This window comes from Diadema antillarum, unplaced genomic scaffold (genome assembly GCF_040938485.1).
Source record: "Diadema antillarum isolate AM-2024a unplaced genomic scaffold, OU_Dant_1.0 seq00000684_RagTag, whole genome shotgun sequence".
NCBI classification, from domain to species: Eukaryota; Metazoa; Echinodermata; class Echinoidea; order Diadematoida; family Diadematidae; genus Diadema; species Diadema antillarum.
Genome location: NW_027271589.1, coordinates 202,062 through 225,087, shown reverse-complemented (window position 1 = coordinate 225,087; position 23,026 = coordinate 202,062). Strand labels below are relative to the sequence as shown.

Sequence of the window (23,026 nt, the reverse complement as noted above, 5' to 3'; positions counted from 1 at the left end):
ATGCCAACTTTCAAAGCAGTAGCACTATCCTTTCAAAAGTTATTGGAGTTGAAAGTGAAGAGTGTGGACAAGGTTTTTCAGAAATGAAAAAGGGATTCTAAAGACACACCTAATCACACTATTCTACCGAAAATGTTCGAGATAAACTGCTGAAAAGAACACATTTCCCTGCCCGTTTTATGATACCAAATGTTACCATAATGTAAAAGAAGACCCGCTCTTTCAGAAAATATGAAAAAGTCAAGTTCGGCTAGGTTGACCCATTTCACTTATTTTCAGTCCTCACGCAAAATCAGTGTGTGCGACTTTATGTTCGTTTTGAGGTGCACGGTCACAATTTATATGTTGTGCTTACATCCACGCAACTGCCGATAGTCCGTCGAGCATGCCTCTACGGAGTTCGGTGATCGCATTCCCGGTGAAAGAACTGCACGAGGATATTTAAAGGAGATTTCTCAAATTGCGAGTAATTCCACACATGTTTTCATATCAAACAAATTAAAAGTTTACATCAAGTTTAATGGCATATTTCTGAAATGTCACTCTCTGTACGGAACATTAGTACAGACATAGGCGGCGATCCGGGCGTTATTTACAGGGGGTGTGTCTCCACCCCACCCCTCAACCAACGAATCTAATCAAATGGTTAATGTGGTGGATTTTTTTCTTCTTCTATGATCATTGATATATTTCCATGTATTACACCAAAAGTGTGCACCAGATTGTCGAATTTCAATTCCAAAATGCAAAAAAAGAGAGAAACTTGTGGCAAGAATACTAAAAAAAAAAGGAAACAACGCAAAACAACAAGTGATAGATACGACGATTTAGCCATTCAAATTGTCCTGTATGACTATTAATTTTTCTTAATTTTTTATTGAAAAATTCACAAATATTCCACATCATGCCCCTTCGGTCTACTTACCATAGACTATTATAAAATGGGTTCAAGAATGTAGCCAATAGGAAGCGCTGAAATGAGACACACCTCCTTCCTTTACTTCAGTACAACTGCACTGCCTGTAATCCTATGGTAGATTGCCGATCGTCTGTGCGCGCGGCGGCTCCTTTGATGAATTGCATGCATACGCGCTGTCAATCCTGTAAACAACTTCTAGTTCGGGCTGCCGGCCGGCCGGCCTGTCTTCCCTTGTGCATAACATGTGTGGCGTACGTACGTATACTCTACTATACGTACACTTTGTACAGTACAGTAGACCAAGCGTTATGGGACCGGACGCGTACATGGAGTCACTTTGAAGAGCAAATCCAACGATTTAGCAGGTTAATTCTCACGCCGTTTTCAGAGTATGTTGTCTAGTAGGCCTATATGAGGAGTCTATATCAAGTCTTAAAGGTAAAGGGTGCATATTCTATGTAAAATAAGTAAGTTTTCATGCGGGAACTTAAGTGTCCGGAAACCCAACCCCCCATTATACTTATACTGTATGTGCGGGACTTCCGCGAGTGCGACGTGCGTAAATGTTTGGGACGAACATCTTCGGACGTCTTGACCCACAAAGGTACGTGAAAAACGCTGAAAAATGATGTTAGTTTTCGAATTTTCGACCCATTTTATAAAACAAATGATGCACAGGATTATTTCGTGGCGTTAGTGGAGGCGTAGCTCACTCTCGGGTATTTACAATGTAGTGCAACATGCACTCGGCTTCGCCTCGTGCATGTTTCACAATTGTAAATACCCTCAAGTGCACCACGCCTACACTAACACACTCTATCCTGTGCATCATTTGTATACTAGTACACAGTGAAGACGCACACGCGGACCAAAAGGTAACGGATACTACGATTTAGCCATTTACACTGCCCTGAATATTCATTTTTTTTTTTTGCATTTCTATTGAAAATTTTCAACATTTTCCACCAAAAGTGGGCAATGAGATCTTTGAATTTAGATTCCAAAAACAATGCACAAGCTTCCCCGACTTGGAGAAAATCCCTCACTCCACCCTCGCTCGGTCGCTGCATTCTCTCGCTTGTTTCTCCCCCACCCGCTGACAGCAAAATAAGAAATGCCTGCGTATACGGCCATAAATGTAAACATGTTTATCTTGTTTATCTTCGGGCGCTATTTTCACAATGTGTAACACATCATTTACAAAGTTGCTGGAAAAAATAGGTGTTCAGTTCAGATTTGAAGGTACTGAGGCTGTTACAATTCCGAAGTGGGATTGGTAGAGAGTTCCACAGACGGGGCGCAACAGAAGAGAAGGCTCTATCCCCATACATTTCTGGCGGGTATTGGGAACATGGAGAGTCAGTCCAGTACAACGTAGTCCTGGTCGTCGCTGACGTACACTGATAAGCGCAGACACGTAGCCAGGAGACAAGTTATGGAGAGCCTTATAAGTAAGCAGTAAGATCTTATACTGCACTCTGCGTTGCACAGGCAGCCAATGAAGCTCAAGGAGTATTGGTGGCATATAGTTAAACTTCTTGGTGACTATGAGAATGAAATATGTGATGTAAAATATCAAAGGAAAGAAAGATACGCAAAAGCATTAATACTTACACCCCTTTTATCTTGTCTAGCCCTCGCATTGCCCCAGCCTCAATGTAACTAATGCGGTTCCTTCGAAGGATTCTATGTGGACAAATAAGAGGTAGAATTGTGTTTCATTGTGAAGTCCTGCAGAAATGTCAAAATGTTACCCATCATGTGCCTGGAGAAGTTATTGGAATATGCAGGATTCCTTTGTCACCATGGCATTGGCACATCTGATTTCAAAGCACTGCTGAAAAATATCATTGGAGAGAGATTACAAGAAACCTTATTACACATGTACAAAAGTAGAGATTAAAAAAAAAAAAACATCTCGGTTTGAGAGAAAAACAACAACTTCGGCCTTCTTAAATGTGTTGCCAGTTTCAGATTAGTTAATGTTTTAAAAGTACATGGTCCCGGTGTTTTAGTCAAGAATGCGTACGCGGGCGCACGGCGCAAGTTTCCTATAGAGACCTACGCTATCGACTCCTCTTTAGCGCTTACGCTGTGGCCCACTTCCCCGAGTTCAAAGAAGTCCGATTCACTGTAGTCAGTGGTCCGATCACAGTTCGGCTCATGATTCGGCTGAGGGGGATGGCAGCTTTAGCAAACTTCTTTTGTGATGTCATAATAACAAGCACATATGTATGCACTCTGGCATTACTACAGACTGCGCGATGCGCAGAGAAGACAACGAAGGCAAACGTTACTTAGCATCACCTATGCGCTTTACTCTTGATGACAGCTCAACTTCGGCAATCTGCGTATCAATGCTAACGGTGTTCGGCAGTATCATCAACAGCGCCCTCTACACTACCGGGACTATGCACCTTTAACACTTTTGAGGCTTTTAGGAAATTCTGCAACCAAAGCGAAAACGATTTGTATGAACGTAAAAGTTCCCAAATAAAGATAATTGATTATTCTACGTAATTTGTTATTGAATACTAACACAGAAAAGAATAAAGATATAAGAAAATGTAACACCAATCCCAGAACTGCATTTTCTGGAACTAGACTCTATTTTCACTGGCAATATCTTATTTGTATAGGGGGATACTACGACTTATACCACGATACAACGGGGATTGTTGTCAATTCTACCATCAGTATAACAACCATCGACATCATCAATGTTTTGCTGCCGTGAAACGATACAGGCCTATATCCATCACCAATGCACTGTTATAATATATTCTAATTCCTGTATACAATAATACCTGCTGTATTCTTTTCGCACTCACATAACAGACATTGTGTTCAACTTACAGTAACTATTACTTGCGACAAATAATGTGTGTAATGCTATCTGTATGTCATAGCTTCTAGTTTTCGTTGTCTTTTCTAGAATTACGTGATCTTACATTTACATATATATTGCTGTCCTTATTGTTTTGTGTTGTTTATGTGTTTTTTTTGGGGGGGATGGGGGCTGCTGGAAAGAACACAGTGTCCCACAGTGTGAGAAACACAGTATGAACACAGTGTGAAATCTCTTCACACTGTTAGCTTCCAGCGTTTTAACAGTGTGAACACAATGTGAGTCATCATGTCACAGTGTGAAATCAAGCATTACTATGTGAACACTCTGTGAATACTGCCCCACAGTGTGAAATCATCTTCACACTGTTAAATTCGAGCATTTTCACATAGTCAACTATGTAAACACACTGTGAACACACTGTGGGACACTGGTTTTTTTTTCAGCATGGGGGGGGGGGCTTACGTATACATACAATACTTGAAATTGTAAAGTTGGAGTATGCTTTCACTGCCATCGATTCAAATGAAGTTTACTGTTTCTTTGTTGTTTTGTTTTTGTTTTTGTTGTTGTCGTTGGTAGCATGCTCAAGTAAACATTCTCAATGGGTGACACTTTTGAGTTGCATGTGAATAGCAAATAGATCTTTTCACGTGTTTTGGAACGGAAAGATATCCCTGAATCATGATATCGTCATTATGTTCCTCTCATTCCATTTACTTACAGATCAGTTAGGCTTATCAGGTCCTGAAAGGTTCCATTCCGAAGGATCTCAATGTTGTTGGAATCAAGGCCCCTGTTAGATAGCGCATGAGATAAAAAACAAACACACAAACAAAAGAATAACTAAATAGGAGGGAACAGCTATACACCAGCTGTGCACTGGCGCTGCTTTTCTGGGGAGCATTCCGCTCATGTGAAGTCCCCACAATCATGCGAAGTACACACACTGTTTTATTCAAATGCCTATAAAGGTGCACTTGCTCACATCTGGGCCCTATTGCATAAATGTTGAGATCAAAAATAAAAAATTAAAAAAAAATCAAACATAAATCATTGATTGCTCAATTCTCATGGGCCGATACCTGACTTATGTCTGATTACATCTCTTTTATAATATAAAATGTGATAAGGAACGGCTGGGCACATGGAAGAGGTATACAGAACGCTATATCAATACCTCTTATCAAAGGTGGAAAACGTTGAGAAGCTCCTATCGACAGCAGAGGTACAAAAAATTTCAGTACAAACATTCCTTCTTTTAGGGCAGGAGATTTCCTATGTTATACATCAACCAATGTATAAAACCCACTTTAGAATTCATTCTATACATTTATTTCTTTCCCCACTCGGAATTAATCATCGCATGCATTTTACTTTCCACACGCATCACAAAACAATTTTAACACAAATTCGACTATAGCAAAGAGTGAAATTTGTGATTATAAATGATAAAACTACTCTGAATATCTAACGAAACTATTTTTTTTTAACAAGTCACTACTTATCAAACCTAACATGCTAAGCAACATCTAAACGTCTTTTCATATCTATAAGCAATGGTCCATTATGGCTGGGGTAAAACATGCAGTATGAACTCTTCATGCATTGTATATATATATATATATATATATATATATATATATATTATATACAAAATGGCATAATACGGAACGAGAGAAAGAGACTAAAACAACAAAAAGTAAAAGTAGCAATTAACTCCAACAGTCAACGTCCCTACAAATTTGTTTTTAAGGTTTGCACAAATGGGAACCCTATGAGAGCGATCAATGCAAACGCGCCTTTTCAAGTTAAATTAGGCTCGGCAGCAGCTTAAAATGGTGGTCAATATCTGATTATATGCTCATTGGAAAGTGATTCTCATCTCAGTGTACGCCTTCGACTAGTGGTGATTTATACGTATATTGTCTTGTTGAGCTACGGCTGATGGGTATTGCCCGGCAGGGTTTTGTCAAATAACCGACCACTTAGAATGAGAAGCATTCAAAATAGTAAAGAATAGGGATGATCAACAGTCGTCTATGTGAGGTTGCGTTTAAGTGCTTGTGGATGTGTGTGTGTATGTGTGTGTTTGTTAACTATGGGGTATCCTTTCACGATGTTTAATATCAGACATGAGTCACATGACTACTGTTCATGAATGAGCCGAGACCTCGCTATATGCTAGCATGCTAATTTGATAGCCGAACGTAATTACTGATATCAGCGCTAGGCAATGACCGGCGTATAATATAGAGAGAGTGCAATTCAGTGTCACCATGTCTATAGCGTGATGTCATAATGAGTGCTCAAAAGTGAAAGTCCAAACTTACAGCCACACGAGATTGGGCAAATCGGAGAACATAGGTCTGTTCACATCTTCGATGATATTAAAGTCCAAATATCTAAAAAAAAATAGGAATAGGAAGTGATACGAGAGGACACTCTAATTAGAAAAGTAAACCCCGAATGAAATTTAAAGGAAGAAAAATGGATGCATTAAAGTTATAGGCATGGATATACAGGCCACTAATGAAATGATTTTTCCCCATCGTCTCAAAACCAGAAAAAATAAACAAGAACATAAATCAAGGCAGCATAAGTGCTCACCCTCTGGAGGAAAGAGAATTGTTTTCATTTTTTTTTTATTTTCCCTATATGGCAAGGTATGAAGGCAGTTCATGAAAGAGATTGAGATGAATATAAGTGATGAATGATATCATAGATATATTCGTACATCGTGAAGACAAGAATGTGATATGGTAAAACAAACAAAATGTTCTACCAAATACCTGAACTATCTAACGTTAAGACGTAAATAGATACTTGTTGCCCAAAATAGCAGACTATCTAGAGAAAATGTACAAGACAAGGAAAGCACAATGTCAAACAGGCGGTACATTTTAATAGCGAGTAACGTAGATCGATTATAATCACTGCACGGCAACGGTTTCTCATGAGAAGCTAAAATATTGTCCGTCTTCTCTATCAAACTTTCATTCAGTAGCATGAAATCTACACGAAATACTTGAACAGCATCACAAAGATATATATTTCACTTATCTAATGAAATTTGATCTGCGACATGCATTTGATGGAGTTTGATATACCGATCATGTAATTTTACTTACAGTTCTGCAAGTTCGTGCAATCCGTTCAGGGCACCCGGCTCTATGGCAGCGATGTAATTGCGTTTAAGGGTCCTGATAAGAAACAATCAGTGCTTGCTTTATAGTGCAAATGTGAATCGATGCTTGTTTTGTTTTATTGTTTGTTTGTGTCTCACGTGTATAGCATGTATGGGGTGGTATATCAATGGCGGGGACTGTTCATTCATGTGATATAACGTGACAGTTTACTATTCGAAGCTATTACCCAATAGCAGCAAGTCATTCAGCTATTCAGTGTAAATAGAAGTATGCATACAAAATAGAGACTAAGGAACATGATACATGGAACATACGTGAGTGATTCACACCTCAAAAAGTTAATGGGAAAATTGTAAATTCAAAGTTTAATGTATCTCAAATTTACAATCCCTCTTGTAAAATTTCTCGCAATACAACGCAATTTGTATTTCAAAAAGCAACAATATAACATGTACCATATTTCTAACAAGTTACTCTGGTTTGATAGACGATGTCTGTGTATTATGAATATAAGGCTTACAAAATTTGTAATCTTGGCAGAGCGGTGTACACATGGGCCTGAACTGCTGTTAGGTGGTTATTACTCAAATCTCTGCAAAGAAAGAAATAGAAAGACATAAAGAACATAGATAAAGTTAAACAGCGTTTTGTATTGCTCTTAAGAGTTTGGAATTCAAGCGGTCCAACTGTACAGTAACAAGCAGTAAACCTCTTGTATGATACGTTTATAGTAAGTATGATACAAAATGTGGCCTTAGAGTATAAAGTCGGGTACTATACCAAATATACTCTATCCCTTTAGTCTCAGACAAACCTCCATCCACACCTATTGTTAAGATCTCAGGGAAATGGATAAACTCTTGAACTCTTGTTATTGGAGCCAAACAATCAGCTTGTTGACCGAATAATTTCACATCCTTAAACTCTTCGTCATCGTTAACCACATCGGTCTACGCCACAGACAGAATTATTGTATAATTTTATATAAATATGCAATGCATATTTCCTTAATGCAAATAAATTGAATTCTTTTTCTTAAGATAGGTCTCAAGATTTCTAGGTAGGCCTGCATTATGTACATGTAGGTAGCGTTGTTTACATTGTGTTAAGAAAAAAAAAATAAAAGTAAGGAATCTATTCCATACCAGAAATTTATTGCCTCCAACACGATGTCATGATGCATACATTTAAGCATTAATTAGTCAGTATTTATCACGTTATTCACTATTTGAATACTTGACTACGTACTTGACTATGTAAAAACACACCATTGTTTACTAAATTGCATTATATCTAAACATTAAAAAAGTAATCATTATAAGGTAACCTTTCATGTTCAAACTGCACCGCATTACAAAAATACTTAACAGTACATTGCATACAATACATACAAGCAGTACATTTTATATAATCATGAATTTATGAAATAACACATTATATTGTATAGGACTCCTTTCATATACATAAGTATATTTTATACAAATCAAATTTATATAAATTATAGAAATATTACTCAAATTTATATATAGTTATACATATATATATATATTTTTCTTTCTTTTTTTTTTACTGAACTTACAAGTTCTGCAGCGAAGTCAGATGCAAAAATACTTTCTCTGGAAGCGTGTATATATCGTTATACGATAGTGCCCTGGAAATGGAAAAGAGAAGCAAAACTGTTGAACTATAGACCTTCATAGGGGCAAGCTTCTTCAACAATATATCCTTAGTCATTAGTTGCATTTGATATTGTTGCTATGAATGAATTTTTTTTTTTTTTTTGGGGGGGGGGACAGAAATAACGTAAATACTCAATTGTTTAGTTTGAGCACCAGAGGATAAATAGAGCAAAAGTGGAATAAATTTTGTCCAATCAACCGATAATAATGTTGAAGAAGAATATATTATTGCAAATATTATCATTAAAATGAACTGAAATCAAAAGTCATTCCCAGGAAGAAATATCTGAATACATTTTATAGCGAAAACACCATTATTGTCTGTTAATATGCTTTTCCCTAAAAATACCTTAAAACTAAATCAGGTTTCATAATGTATCTAAAAACGATATAGATGTATAACTTCATATATTTCATTCAAACTGACATACTCAATCTTTCCATCGATGAATGCATAGCTAGAAGTAGGATTTGTGAGAACTAGCAAAAATAAAAAAATCAGTGGAATCTGAAAAACTGAAAAGAGTCATTAGATCACATATACCGTCCACTCCATTCAATACAGAGAAGGGATTTTGAGGCGGAAAATTCGCTGGAGGAAAACCTCTTAAGTGATTCTTCACTTGTCCGAGGATAAAGGGCGGTGAGTTGGCTCAGTCGGTAGCGCGTCTGCCTCACGATCACGCGGCCCGGGTTCGAACCCGAGTCTTGACTAAGCAATGTTGTGTGTAAACATACCGTCCCCTCTAGCAAGAGGCAAAACACTCTGTCCCTCGGATAGGACATAAAATGGAGGTCCCGTGTATGAGAGAGTCACAGCTCATGCACGTAAAAGATCCCGCTTCATTCATTCATCGCAAAGAGCAGGGTGTCTAACCCGGTGAAGTGGTCCCACCCCACATCCAACTGGACCCCATGGAAGACCAGCTTAGTGTAGCTGAATATGGGCTATCCAGCCATCTTCACAGATGGAAAATGAACAACAACAACAACAACAATTGACGATGATGATTTCACGTCAATAAGCCTTCATGTAAAAAGTAATTCATATTATTAAAAAAAAAGTATATCAGTCTCAGGAAATGGAAAGTTGTATATTATGGCAATTTTATTTATGATTTCAATTGAAATTAATTCTCAAGAGGAAGACTTTAAAATGTAAAGGAAACTTTGTCAAATGCCTAATGGACAACCTCCATTGAATATAAATTCTACTCAGTCCTTGTGGGGAAAAAATACCGCCAGAAGCAAATAAAAGAAGAATTAACCTAAAGAGGCTGTAATTCTATTCATATGAAAAGTTAATGGGACTCCTGGAAAGTATTCTATTGTGTTTAAATATTTCAAAAGCAATCTTGAATTAATATCATGCAACTTCACTTCTTTTTCACTCACAGTCTGAGCAGGTTTCCCAGCCCAGCAAAGCTGTCACTTTCGATTCGATTGATGCGATTGTAGGACAAATCCCTGGGAAAGAAATAAAGTATGGAAAAATGATAATGTCTCTAGCAACATATGAACAATACGCACAAAACGCTGGGGCAGGAGTCCATACGTTTGTGTGTACAAACGAAGTTGTAGTATTAATTTGACCGGGGACTCGGCCAATTAAGAAGGTATACTGTAAATTTGCACGAGACTGACATAATGTTATGCGCTTATACACACAAATCACGCGACTTTATTGTCATTTTTTGGCGGCATGCATTTACTTTCTTGATAACATCTATTCTACTACTTCTTAAAATTGATAGAATCCTGAGTTGACCACAGAGAATTGTGTTTTCTTTTTCTTATATTAATCATAATTAAAGATTTTATGTTTCTGATATTTTTCGTGGTTTATCTCAAGCCTTTATCTTATTTGCCTCTCCTCATACCGTCGGGTGCCCGTGCATTGGCCGCTAACGCAATACAATTTGTATTGCGTTAGCGGCCAATGCACGGGCACCCGAAATAGTTACTATGTGAAAGATATTTGTCAATCTTTTAAGTGGTTTTCTATTCTGGCGCTATTGGTCAGATTTGTATCGCTCCCTCCTATATGCAGTCGTAAGTACAGGTTTCTACATATGCGTCGGTATCGTCATAATCAATGTACTTTTTTTTTAAAGAAATGTTTAAAGCACAGCATATATACTTTCTCTACTTATATAACTTTCATTGATCATAATTTATGTCAATAACTATCCCAAATTACAGTAACTGACTCCAAGTGGTATATACAACATGAAATGTATAAGATCTTATCTCCCACGTGGAACAATTTGGGACCAAAAAAAAGTTCAAAACTCGTTCACAAAATTTTGTTTCCGAGTATAAAAGTGGGGACATTTGGCTGGCTTGACAAACAGGTATTTCAAGGTTATGCGATTGCTCAAATCGTAATCGATCTATTCTTATCAGTCATGATACAATGAAATGCATTTCATATATATATATATATATCTTTTTTTTTGAGGGGGGTCTTTCATTTAACTGACATTGAGACTGCTACATTCTTAGATAAGCTTATTAAAGGGATGGTACAGTATTGGTAGAGATGAGAATTGCGCTTTTAACTTTTTGCGAGATACGAAGAAAACACTTATGATATAGTACAGAGCATACCATTTTAAGAGGAATTCAAAGTTTATTTGATAAAAATCAGATTTGGAATGACAGAAACATCCAAAACAAAGTAAAACAAAGCGATCGTAATGGAGTGTGGGTATTACACTTTGTTAGAATTGCTCTTTTTTGGATATCTTAGCCATTTCAAAACCAATTTTCATCAAATAAACATTGAATTCCTCATAGAATTACATGCTCTTTCATATTTCATAAGAGGTTTCTCATTATCTCACTAAATAATGTCATAAACCTGAAATTGGGTCTCAACCAAAAATATACGACCCCTGTGAAAACCATCTATCCCCTGGAAATGATTCCTGTGGTTTAGTGCTTCAATTCTGATAATCATTTAGTACTTCTTGTTTATGTTTCAGAAGAAAGAATTTCTGTTGACGTATGGTTTCTCTCTCTCTCTCTCTCTCTCTTTCTCTTTCTTGAATTTCAGAAGCCTCTAATTTGCATCATTTACACCTGATCCCTAAATTGGCAACTGGGAGAGGATAAAAGTTCCTGACTCCTCAAATTCTTTCAGAATCCTTGCAGATGGAATAAAGCTAACGAGTTCCACCTTTCTCCAGTGCAAGACTTACAGTGAAATTCAGAGATGTTAATCGTCTGATGAAAAATGACATTTTTAAACCAAAATTCCTACAGGAGGCGATGGATTAGGTAGGGGGATGATATTAGATATCAATCGGATTTGTTGCGTGTAATTTCATCAATTAACAATACTTGTAGAGTCATTTGTACATAGCATTTGTACATAGCATTTTTTTTTTGTACTTGCTTATACTGACGCGAATGATCGTCCTTGTTAATGGCAAAAGCAACTACAATATGTCCGTGCAAATTGAAGTATTTATATTCATAAGTTCAGAAGAACAAACACATCGATAATAAAGTATTGAGCTTACAGAGTTCGTAGGGAAGTCGAATTGATGAAAGTAAATAATCCCACGTCGGAAATGTTATTAGATGACAGCAGTCTGTAAAGATATTGTACACGGGGAAAGACAGAGAATCAAACAAATGAAACAAAATCAAAATGTGATATAAAACGAACTCGCGATATTATAGAACTTTATAAGTAAAACGATGTCACGCCAACGAATGCGATGAAAAACGACTGCACATGATAAGTCTTTGTCGTAAGGAGTTAATAATAATAATAATAATTGATATGATTTATATAGCGCCAAATCCACTCTGCAGAGTGCTCTAGGCGCGGAAGGAAGAGAAAGTGAAGGAGATAAAGGACATACAAATATCAAATACATGTAATGAGTAGTCAAATTGAGGCTTTAAACAAGTGAGTTGATGAAAATGGATTTGCCTTTGGCAACCGGAAACACTTAAAGAAAATAAAAAGATATTATCACCACTTTTGTTTAGAAGGCAATTAGGGTGCCGAAGGTCGCAGCTTATGGTGTGAATATCCAAATTTGATCAACCAACGCAATTAGGACAAATTGCTCGTCTAGGAATTATGGTGGTTTCATGACACTCTCACTTCCACCCCCATCAGCACTTGTTGAGCAAAGAGCACGGAACCCAGGACTCTTTCCTTTGATAAATATTTGCATTTCCACCGAGGGCACACACACACACACACACACACACACACACAATTAACTGACAAAAACTGCTAAAAGTCAGAATGTAAACCATGGTATAGAGCAATTTAAGCTCTCAAATGCTAGAATTTTCCTTTGAAATTACCACTGAAACAAATTGTAAGCATTGTTCTCAATCCGCTTTTGCTGCTACTTTGTCGCTTCCTGTTCATCACATCGCGACCAAACGGCCTCTACGAAATGTGTGCACTATTGAGACAACGATCGAAATATCAAAATTTAATACCTAATATCAGCTATTTTATTTCTTTTTCTGTGACTGCCAGACACTGTTACAGCTGCAGTGGATGGCACGGATTATCATTAAGTTGGATGTGACTATCCGCCGATGTTACCAATTAGGCATGATGCGGAGGCTTACTAATGAACCTCAAATAAGTTTATGACTTTGTTCCAAGGTTTGTAATGAAAAGACCATCTCACTGAAACTCAAAAACATGATTTAAAAAAAATAGAATACAAACACATTTTGTTCCAATCATATTCATGGACAGTGCATTTTGGTCTTAATACCTACATAATGAAACCGACAATAAACTGTTGCTATGCTACTATACTCTGCCCAATGCTTGTATAAAACCGATATTGAAGTTGGTTGGATGCGAGTGAACAACGATTTCACATTTTGTTATTGCGATTGATTAACTTAAGCAAAGATTCTGATTACACCCCACATACGGACATTTATGACACAACAGCAAATGATCCAAAAAGTTCATGCAATTATTCAGATGGAAAAACAGAACAAAAATGCGGGAGACTGTGATGAGCCCGGGTGTTCGCGTCCACCTATTCTATAATACAGAGGCTGCTGTGTAAGGCGGTAAATTTGTAGTCTCAGTAATTTCAATCCGGTTTAGCCTTCCGCGATATTGCAAATTATGTATACATGACATGTCATTGATGGTGCTTAGAGTGCAGAAAACTACACAAAAAGCTCAGCTGAAACTATACAGATTTATACTTTCTCTTGATTAAAAAGGAAATGGTGCATAATGCAGCATAATTCCATGTTTGCACATGAAATTGAACAAATTAACGAATAAGAACACATATATTCCAATGCTTTAAAGGGTGACAGAGTATTGGTTGAGGTGAGGATTCAGCCTTTAACTTTTTTGCGAAACGTTAAAAAGCATACAATTTCAAGGGGACTTAATATTGTTTGATAAAAATCGGTTTTGAAATGGCTGAGATATCTAGAAACAGAGTAAAACAAAGCGATATTATAGTAAAAGGTGGGTCACACCTTCTATTGGTAGCACTTTGTTTGCGATATCTCAGCCATTTCAAAACCACATTTCCTCAAATAAACTTTTAATTCCTCTTAGAATTATACGCTTTTCAGTATTTCATAAAAGGTCTTTCATTACCTAAAAAAAAACAATCATCATCAAAAAACGTTGGAAACCAAAAGCCCCATTTCAACTAAAACTGCTCCATCCCTTTGATTTGATCTGAACTCTTGGGTTGGTTTCTCTGTGACTTGCAGTCATTGGTTTTTTGTTTTTTGTTTTTTGTTTTTTATTTGGCAGTCTAAAACAAACAATACTTAGTGATTCATGGCGCCATTGTTTGTTCTACCAAGTTATGTTTGCTTGTGGGGGCGCTGTGGCATAGTGGATAAGACTCTCGACACCCGGTCGGAGGACCCGAGTTCGAATCCCGCCTAGTGCTTACGTCCTTGGACAAGATGTTTTTACCCACCGTGTCCCTCTTGACCCAGGTGTATAAATGGGTACCTGGCAACGCTAGGGTAATAAATGATGGCAGGGTCCTCTGGTAGAGTAGTGGCAACACTGAAAAGGCCATACCCTGGGTAAATAAGACCTTATTATTTTCATTATTATTATTCTGTCAAATTTTTGAAATGTGAATGCTATCACCCTCAAGTCATTTTCACGTTGATCACTATTTAAAATGCGAGTTCACCCATAAATACACACGTATATGTTTCAAATGTACATGTATTAACATAAGCCACGAGCACTTGATATACTCAAGAAAAATCAAAATCATAGCAGCACTGTTCTGGTTTCGTAGCACACAGCTCATGGGGAGGCTATGAATTATTCGAGTTCAATTTATACGATGAATTTGATAAATGAGGCGCAGTGCATCAGACTCGTAGCCGGTGAGATGGTATTTTTGTTAAGTCCCCCCCCCCCCCCCCTACACACAGGCACTTTCGCAGAACACGTGATCAATTTATAACATGCTGCTGCCTTTTCATGTGACAAAAAGCCATAAGCTGTCTGATAAAAGGACTGACAATTCTAAATATTAGATGTCTTTTGTTACATTTGGATACTTTGTATCCTGATTGTAAATGGATTTGGAAAGCGGGAGGAACACACCTAGTCCCACCCCAACAAAAAAAGAAAAGAGAGAAAAGGTAAATGAAAATATACTCACAGCCTAGACAGGAACTGATACGTGTGAGAAGAAGCTGGAATGCCGGCAGAAAGATTTTTTGCGGTAGACAGCTTCCTGAAGCATGAAATATAAGCAAAAGAAATTAATCATTATCATTTGGACAATTTACATTGCTGTAGAATTCCCACACGAGGGAAGGGAAGGCACACGTATTTTGGTCTTACATACACCCATCATATTCAATGTTTAATTGTATGATACATAAATTGGTGCAAGCGGGTGTAAAGTATACCACTGCAAAAACTACTTCCACATCTTATGAAGATGCTGTGTTTTAAACAACACATACACTCACATTATATTCACGCACAGATACGTTAATAATATTATGTACATGTACAAACACACACACACACACGCACATATATATATATATATATATATATATATATATGTAAAAACAGTCGTACAAACACCGCGGTGTTTATACGACTGTTTTTACTCTTGATATCTATTTATTACACACCGACGCAGAACTTTTTTGACATATATAATATATATATATATATATATATATATATATAGACACGTAATATGTAATTTTATGTGAATATAGATACATGTGTGTTTATCTTATATATACATGCAACTCATCTAAACGTAAAGACTATGCGACTGGTATATTACAATAAAATGCCGATTTACCGTTTACTCTACAGATAAGTGATAACTTCTACTTAGCGAGCTCTCGAGATAGCACACGTGATCTGCGAAATGCAAATACTCGCCCTGACTAGTGCTCGGAGAAGTATTGCGATTGAATACCAGATAACATTAAGCGATGGCTATGATTTAACCTTTCTGCTTCTTTTGATCGACCCATTAGCGCGAGATCAATCAAATTCGAAAGGACCTTTTCCTGAGGGGAAAAAAACTGTGAGACTGCTTATAGTTAAAATATTAAAGGCTACATAGTAAGAACATGAATTCTAATGAGTTACAGGGATCGATAATTTACTTTGCAAAGTGGTTAGGTGTTTACCTGAAATATCTTCAACTTGACAGTTCGGAACCCTTTATCTTTATCAGACCTAGGCGTTCAATTCACACACCATCATTAATCCATCATTGGGGATCAATCACCCACACGTATTAAATAATATTCTCTCCAGACTTGTGACATAAACGATAAGAATTGCCTGATTATGAGATAATCAGGCAATTCTTATCGTTTATGTCACAAGTCACTATTGGGTTAAGATTCTCTAGAGTGAAAAAACAAACAAAGAAGTATACGTACAAGAATCGCACGGTTGGTGGTAGCTGCAGTGCCAGCGAGTTGTCCCGCGTCCCGATATCACAGACGGCGCCACTCGCCCAGCAAGACGTGCAGGAATCGTCGCATTTTCCCGGGTCTTTCAGAATGAGAGAGCAAAATGATAGTAATGAAAAAAATTATAACAATAATGATAATGATAATAATAAAAGTAGTAATAATAATAATATCATAAAATGGGTTCAAGAATGGAGCCAATTGGAAGCGCTGAAATAAGTCACGTGTGCGTGCATTATTTTCTTACTAACATGCACGGCGTGTTATCCTATGGGACATTGCAGAGAAAGCGTAACTGACGTCACAATGTTTACACTAGCAGTGCGCACTTAATCAGTTGTTACAAGTGCGTCGCGCGCTACTATACGCGCTGTCAATCCTGCAAACAACTTCTAGTTCGGGCTGCCAGCCGGCCTTTCTTGTGCATCCCCCATGTGGCGAACGTTTACTCTACGTAGTACATTATGCGCGGGATTTCCGAGTGCGACGTGCGTAAATGATTGGGACGAACATCTTCGGACATCTTGACTTTTGAGGGAGTGCTAAATGTAGCTGACTGGTATTGACCCACCAAGGTAGATGAAAAATGCTGTTAGTTTTCGACCCATTTTAAAAATCAAATAATACACAGGTTTAAGCTCGTGACGTTAGTGGAGATGCAGCTCACTCTCGGGTATTTACAATGTAGTGCAACATGCACTCGGCTTCGCCTCGTGCATGTTTCACAATTTTAAATACCCTCGAGTGCGCTACACCTCCACTAACGCACTAACACCTGTATATTATTTGTATAATAATAATAATAACAATAATAACAATATATCAATCGATCTGTCACTCAACCTTTGCTTGCACAGAGTAGCGGCTTTGATGAGGTACAATATAACATTAAATGATTTCAGATTTCAGAGCATTTGACTTGAGGAACATTCTTTTCGTTTTGTTCGTTCCATGGGATTTCGTATTGGACATCACGCTGACCTGCATTTGTTGCTGTTAATTATTTGATTAATTTTTCGTTTGTTTTGTGTTTTGCTCGCTTTGCTCAGGGAGGTGACCTCCCTGCTTTGCTGCATGGATACCGCAATATACAGCGGTATCAAAACCACTGATGGGGCTGACTATGGATATTGATAATCTAGGACGAATAGATGAATAAGTTTGCAAATATATTGTATATATAAATGAATATACATATATATATATATATATATATATATATATACACTGTATATACATGTATAAATAAATAAATACATACATATGTATATATATATACACATATATATATACACTGTATATACATGTATAAATAAATAAATACATACATATGTATATATATATATATATATATATATATGGGTTTACAATGGATCTTGATACCATAGAATGAATATAATTATGAATATGTTTGCAAACACATATGTAACGCTGTTGAATTCACTTCAGTTCAGTGTTTTCCTACAATCTGTTTTCAAGACAATATATAACAAAAATTTGACAATGATCTGCAATGAATTATAATAATTATGAAGGAAAAAAAAATAAATAAAACGATGTCAAATTGAAGGCACACTGTACGATGGAGGGAACACTGATCCTGCTCACCACAAAATCGCTGGTCAGTGGAGTCGGCACATTCGGCAGTCCCATCACAGAGTGAAGAAAGAGGAAAACATGTCCCCGTTGTGTTCATACAACGACCATTGTCTGGTGTTTTACAGGTCCCTTTATCATCTGGGGAAAGCGAATGAGAAGGAAAAAACAGTTGTGAATACAAACATGTAACTACAGATTACGTCTTCATTAGTAGTGATGTATGTTTGCATTTGTGCTGGTAGAATTATGCCTCAATGTGCAATTCCACACAATGTTCACAGAGGTCCGAATTCACGAAGATGGTACAAATGAAACCATGGTTTAAACCATGGACAAAAACCATGGAGCGCCAAGTGTCGCATGGAATATTTCGTTACGAAATCAGTAATTTCGTCCATGAAATGACTATTTTGTAACGAAATGACAACATTTTGCAACTAAATGATAATTTCGTTTAACGAAACGGTCGTTTTGTCGGCGAAATGAACAATTTCGTAACGAAATATTCCGTGCGACACTTGGCGCTCCATGGTTTTTGTCCTTGGTTTAAACCATGGTTTAATTTGTACCACCTTCGTGAATTCGGGCCATTAAGTTTAGTCACTTGTAGAATTGAATCAGCTTTAAAAATGGTGGAAGATTTGTGAAGGTAGAATATAAAACCAGAAAGTTACGGAATCATCAAAACTTACGTTTCTGTTCAAACAAGCGATATTGGTCGTGATATGGGACTATTCATAGCTGAAGTGATGATGCTATCAAATTTCAATTCTTCCATTTTTTTTAGATAAAAATCAGAATAATAGATGAATTTACAACTCGTTTCCCCCCAAAAAAAATCAGCGTTGATTGGGTTATTGCAAACAACACACTTTTTTTTCATGCTGAAGTCTTACGTTTTGATGTTTGATTACACGTACACTATTTTATTTATAATGTAATATACGAATGGCGCTTCTTCACTTTAAATTTCAAGTGGTTGATGGCAAAGATGATATTTTCAGATGACTAAATCGGTTCGTCCTATTTCCTTCCTGAAACAGGCGAGATACTAAGTAAAAGTGCCGTTTTGACTTTTCACGATGAAATGCATGACCTTTTTACCTGTTACTAATTTCATAATTATAATTGTTTTACTAGTATTTTAGTTCCTTTAGCGCAAAAGTTTCAATCTTGACTGTTATTCAAACTATAAACATTTATGGATTCATAATCAGTCTGAATGTCAGTAGAACTAGGCTGATTTCAAGATTTCACATCGAATATAACTTTTGGTAGATGTAATTGTCGGAGGGAAGATAGGTACAATATTTAAAACATTGATAATAAAGTATGAATAATAAATATAGTATTGAATCGCACCAGATACCGATTTCATGTTTATAAGATTTTTTATCATTATCACAGCTGCACACCCATTAATGTTTCTTTCGGCTGTTACCGTACTGGGTAAAATGCTTCGGAATTTCATCCAAGAAATTATTGAAAATGTACTCATTTCATCATAAAAAATGATGAACAAAAGCTTGAATAATCATTTTTAGAGACTGAGCAAAAAAAAACGTTGCTTTTAAAACAATTTTTAATTATTGTGTTTTACAGCAGTTTGTGTAGATATGATACCTTAAAATACGTTGGCCTACAGCACTGCATAAAAAAAAAGAAGTTATTTCAAGGAAAGTCAAGTTGATATTCGCCGGTAACAATTAGGTAATATGTTAAGTGAAAATTTAAATTGTCATTGTCATAATTTAAAAAGGAAAATGAGCGCGTCATAATTGTTGAAGTTATGCATATTTATTTTCGTCTATAAATCCCAAATAGTCTGCACACGGGGAGAGTTTGGCCTTCGTGACCCCCCCCCCCTCCCCCCCCCCAAAAAAAAAATATATATATACATATATATATAAAATCAAAGGGGCTGTCACTCTTTAAAAAGAGATTGAGCCGGATTTGTGGTTTCCTGCACGACTGTCAACCGCAAAACGCGATAACTGACATTTTCAGATCTTTAATTTAATTTGACCTATAATCGGTCAGTCACAGCCGAACGTGTGGGTTCAGCCAATAATCTTTTGTGTTTTTGTAGTTAAAATTACCTGACCTCGAATCAACGTGCAGTCACTCTACGACAAATGAATAAATAAATATATATGTATATATTATACATTATATATACTACCCTTTATTACAGTCGCCTGTTGTTGTATTTTAGGCAAAATTTTTCAGTGGACGCTGGCTAGTTTCATTCATGCAAGCGATTTTGATTTATTTCATTCATTTTGTTGCTTTTACTTGTCAACGAGGTTGACGCCCATACAGACTGTATCAAATGAAGTCTCCCATTTAGTGCTAGCTTTCGAAACTAGAGACCCAGTAGCAAAGTTTATTCTTATACATCCTACGTCTTGACAATTTTCAAGACTTTTTTCTCAGAGAAAGACTTAATCTTTTTATATTGCAAATGATTAACAACGTAAATAGGCACCGACAAATCGGTATTTTAGAAGTAGCAATGATGAAAAAAAAAAACAAACAAACATGGGCATACAATCATACTCTTGCTGGATTCGAACTAAGGATCTCCTGATTACCGGACAGGTTCGTATCCACTGGACCATCTAGCTTCCGTTCAACAACTCGTCCTGATTCTAATCCTTATAGCATGTAGCGGGTACTGCGCAAGGAAATTTTTCAAATTGATGAATTCTTGAGTCGAGTTGTTCTTTTATTGCAACTAAATGACAAATTAACTTTCATCGGTGTAAATGAGCACGTAAAGAAGGTTAATTTGTATATCTAAAAGTTGATTTGAGTCGATTTTCCTTACAAGACTCTCTTCTTCAAATTGTAGGGTTGCACAATATTCAACTACTTATCACATACTTGTATCAACTGAATGAACAATGTTCCAAATACTTTTGCCATTACATTTTTAAGTGTACTGCTCAAAACTGTGTGGTATTCTGACATGAGAGAGAAAGAAAGATACATACATAATGAAAATGGCAGATACTGCAAGCGCTGTAGATCCATTCAACCACCCAGTCATGGCAGGAAAATCACTTGTCACAAGTTATTATGGAGACCAGTTTCAAATGAAGCATAAATATAGCGTTAATTCGCTTTGCTTTGAGATTAGTGACGAGGGAGGTGTAATTCCTCGTTGCTGATGCAGGCGTATTTCAACATCAGAGTTTTCGCTTTACATCAACCAATGTCAACAGAGATTCCATCATAGACTAACTTGTCTATCCAAAATGTACGCGCAAAGCTCCGAGGATATCCAACATGTTCTGTGTACGAACAATTCCCAAATAACGTTCATAGCTTTGTAATGTTGCATTTCCTCAGAATTGAGACAAAGATATTTCCCATGTCAAAGTTCAATATCCTACCATACACAATGGGACATAAATTTTATCTCCAGTGATTTCCCCCCGTAATGTAAATCCAGACTAAATAAATGTCATATAGATTTATGATGCAAAGACCAGTAGGCATATTTAAAGAGATGGTATAGTTTTGGTTGAAAAGGTGCTTTAGGTTTCCAACCTTTTTGTGGGATAATGAGAAACCTCATATGAATTATGAAAGAGCATGTAACTCTAAATGGGATTCAAAATTTATTTGATGAAAATTGGTTTTGAAATGGCTGAGATATCCAGAACAAAGGTATTCGAATAGAAGGTGGGACCCAACTTTAAACTAGGATCACTTTGTTTACGTTCTTTTTGGATATCTCGGTCATTTCCAAACCGAGTTTTATCAAATAAGCTTTGAATTTCTCGTAGAATTGTAAGCTCTATACCATTTCATAAGTGGTTTCTTAGTGCCTCGCAAAAAGTTTCAAGCTCAATCCTCCTCTCAACCAATACTATACAATCTCTTTAACACACAAAGGTTCGTCTCACTAATGAGATGGTGATAATATCCTTGACACATGACATTAGACTGGAGTATGGAGCAATGATGGCATTATCATAGCAGAATCCGAGGTAATAGGGTCCTATTGATCGGGGCGGATCCGGGAATTTCGTAAAGGAGATGCACCTTAACAAAATTACAAGGGGGGGCGCAAACCCACTCCCCCCCCCCCATTTTTTTTTTTTATTCATTTTGTTTTAACAGAAATAAAGGAGGGCGCGCGCCTGGTGCACCCCCTCTGGATCCACCACTGTTTATTACATCAGTTTTGCAGGGCTCTTTACAGTTCTGCACTTCGATTAGGGCACTTTCGCACTTCATTAGTTGAAATTGTATCAAATGGAGCTTAACTCACCGCATAGGAATTCGTCGTCACCATACGGGCAGGTACGGGTACCATCACACAGATCGTCTGGTCCATATGAAAGGTCGCTGGAGGTGCATGTGGCGGCGCGCTCCGGGATTGTTGACGTCATCTGCATTACGTCAGCTGTGTACAGAAGAAATGAATGGATAATGATCGATGAGGGACATTTTTTTTTTTTTTGGCAGAGTAATTAATTTTTTCGTTTTATTTAAGGCGATAGTAATGTTACCTGTAATCTACAATTGCTTGAAGTTCTATTGTTATATGTAATGTAAGTTATGAATATCTGATATAATAGTAGTTTCCGTTTCACAAGTCATAAGAATTGAGGCTTTAATGTGCAGTTTCTTCTCCAGAGTATTCATCGAATATGGTGGTTACCATGGGAAGATACTCTGTTTTCGTGCTCGTCTGACACCACCACTAATGTACTTTCTTTTGTTTTTAAATTAAAATGCATCACGTGTATGCAGTAGTGAGAACCAACGCAGTGACATCAACAGCTGCAGATGGTTATGTCATAATTCTGGAGTCATTGTTAAATGATCCAAGAAATTTTGTGCAATTATTTATCTTTGTAAT

General features: G+C 36.9%; 1 protein-coding gene across 1 annotated transcript in view; it reads right to left on the bottom strand.

The window, feature by feature from the left end:
* Positions 1–22,559, bottom strand: part of LOC139737156 (uncharacterized) — a 28,375-nt gene extending 5,816 nt beyond the window's left edge. The window contains exons 1-10 of the mRNA XM_071647833.1: positions 22,433–22,559; positions 18,160–18,288; positions 16,519–16,633; positions 15,258–15,332; positions 12,123–12,194; positions 7,437–7,508; positions 6,101–6,172; positions 4,492–4,563; positions 2,534–2,605; positions 356–427 (exon numbers count right to left, since the gene is read on the bottom strand). Coding sequence (XP_071503934.1) covers positions 356–427; positions 2,534–2,605; positions 4,492–4,563; positions 6,101–6,172; positions 7,437–7,508; positions 12,123–12,194; positions 15,258–15,332; positions 16,519–16,633; positions 18,160–18,288; positions 22,433–22,559 — 878 coding nt within the window. The remainder of the gene's footprint in view (positions 1–355; positions 428–2,533; positions 2,606–4,491; positions 4,564–6,100; positions 6,173–7,436; positions 7,509–12,122; positions 12,195–15,257; positions 15,333–16,518; positions 16,634–18,159; positions 18,289–22,432) is intronic.
* Between the last annotated feature and the right edge of the window lie 467 nt (positions 22,560–23,026).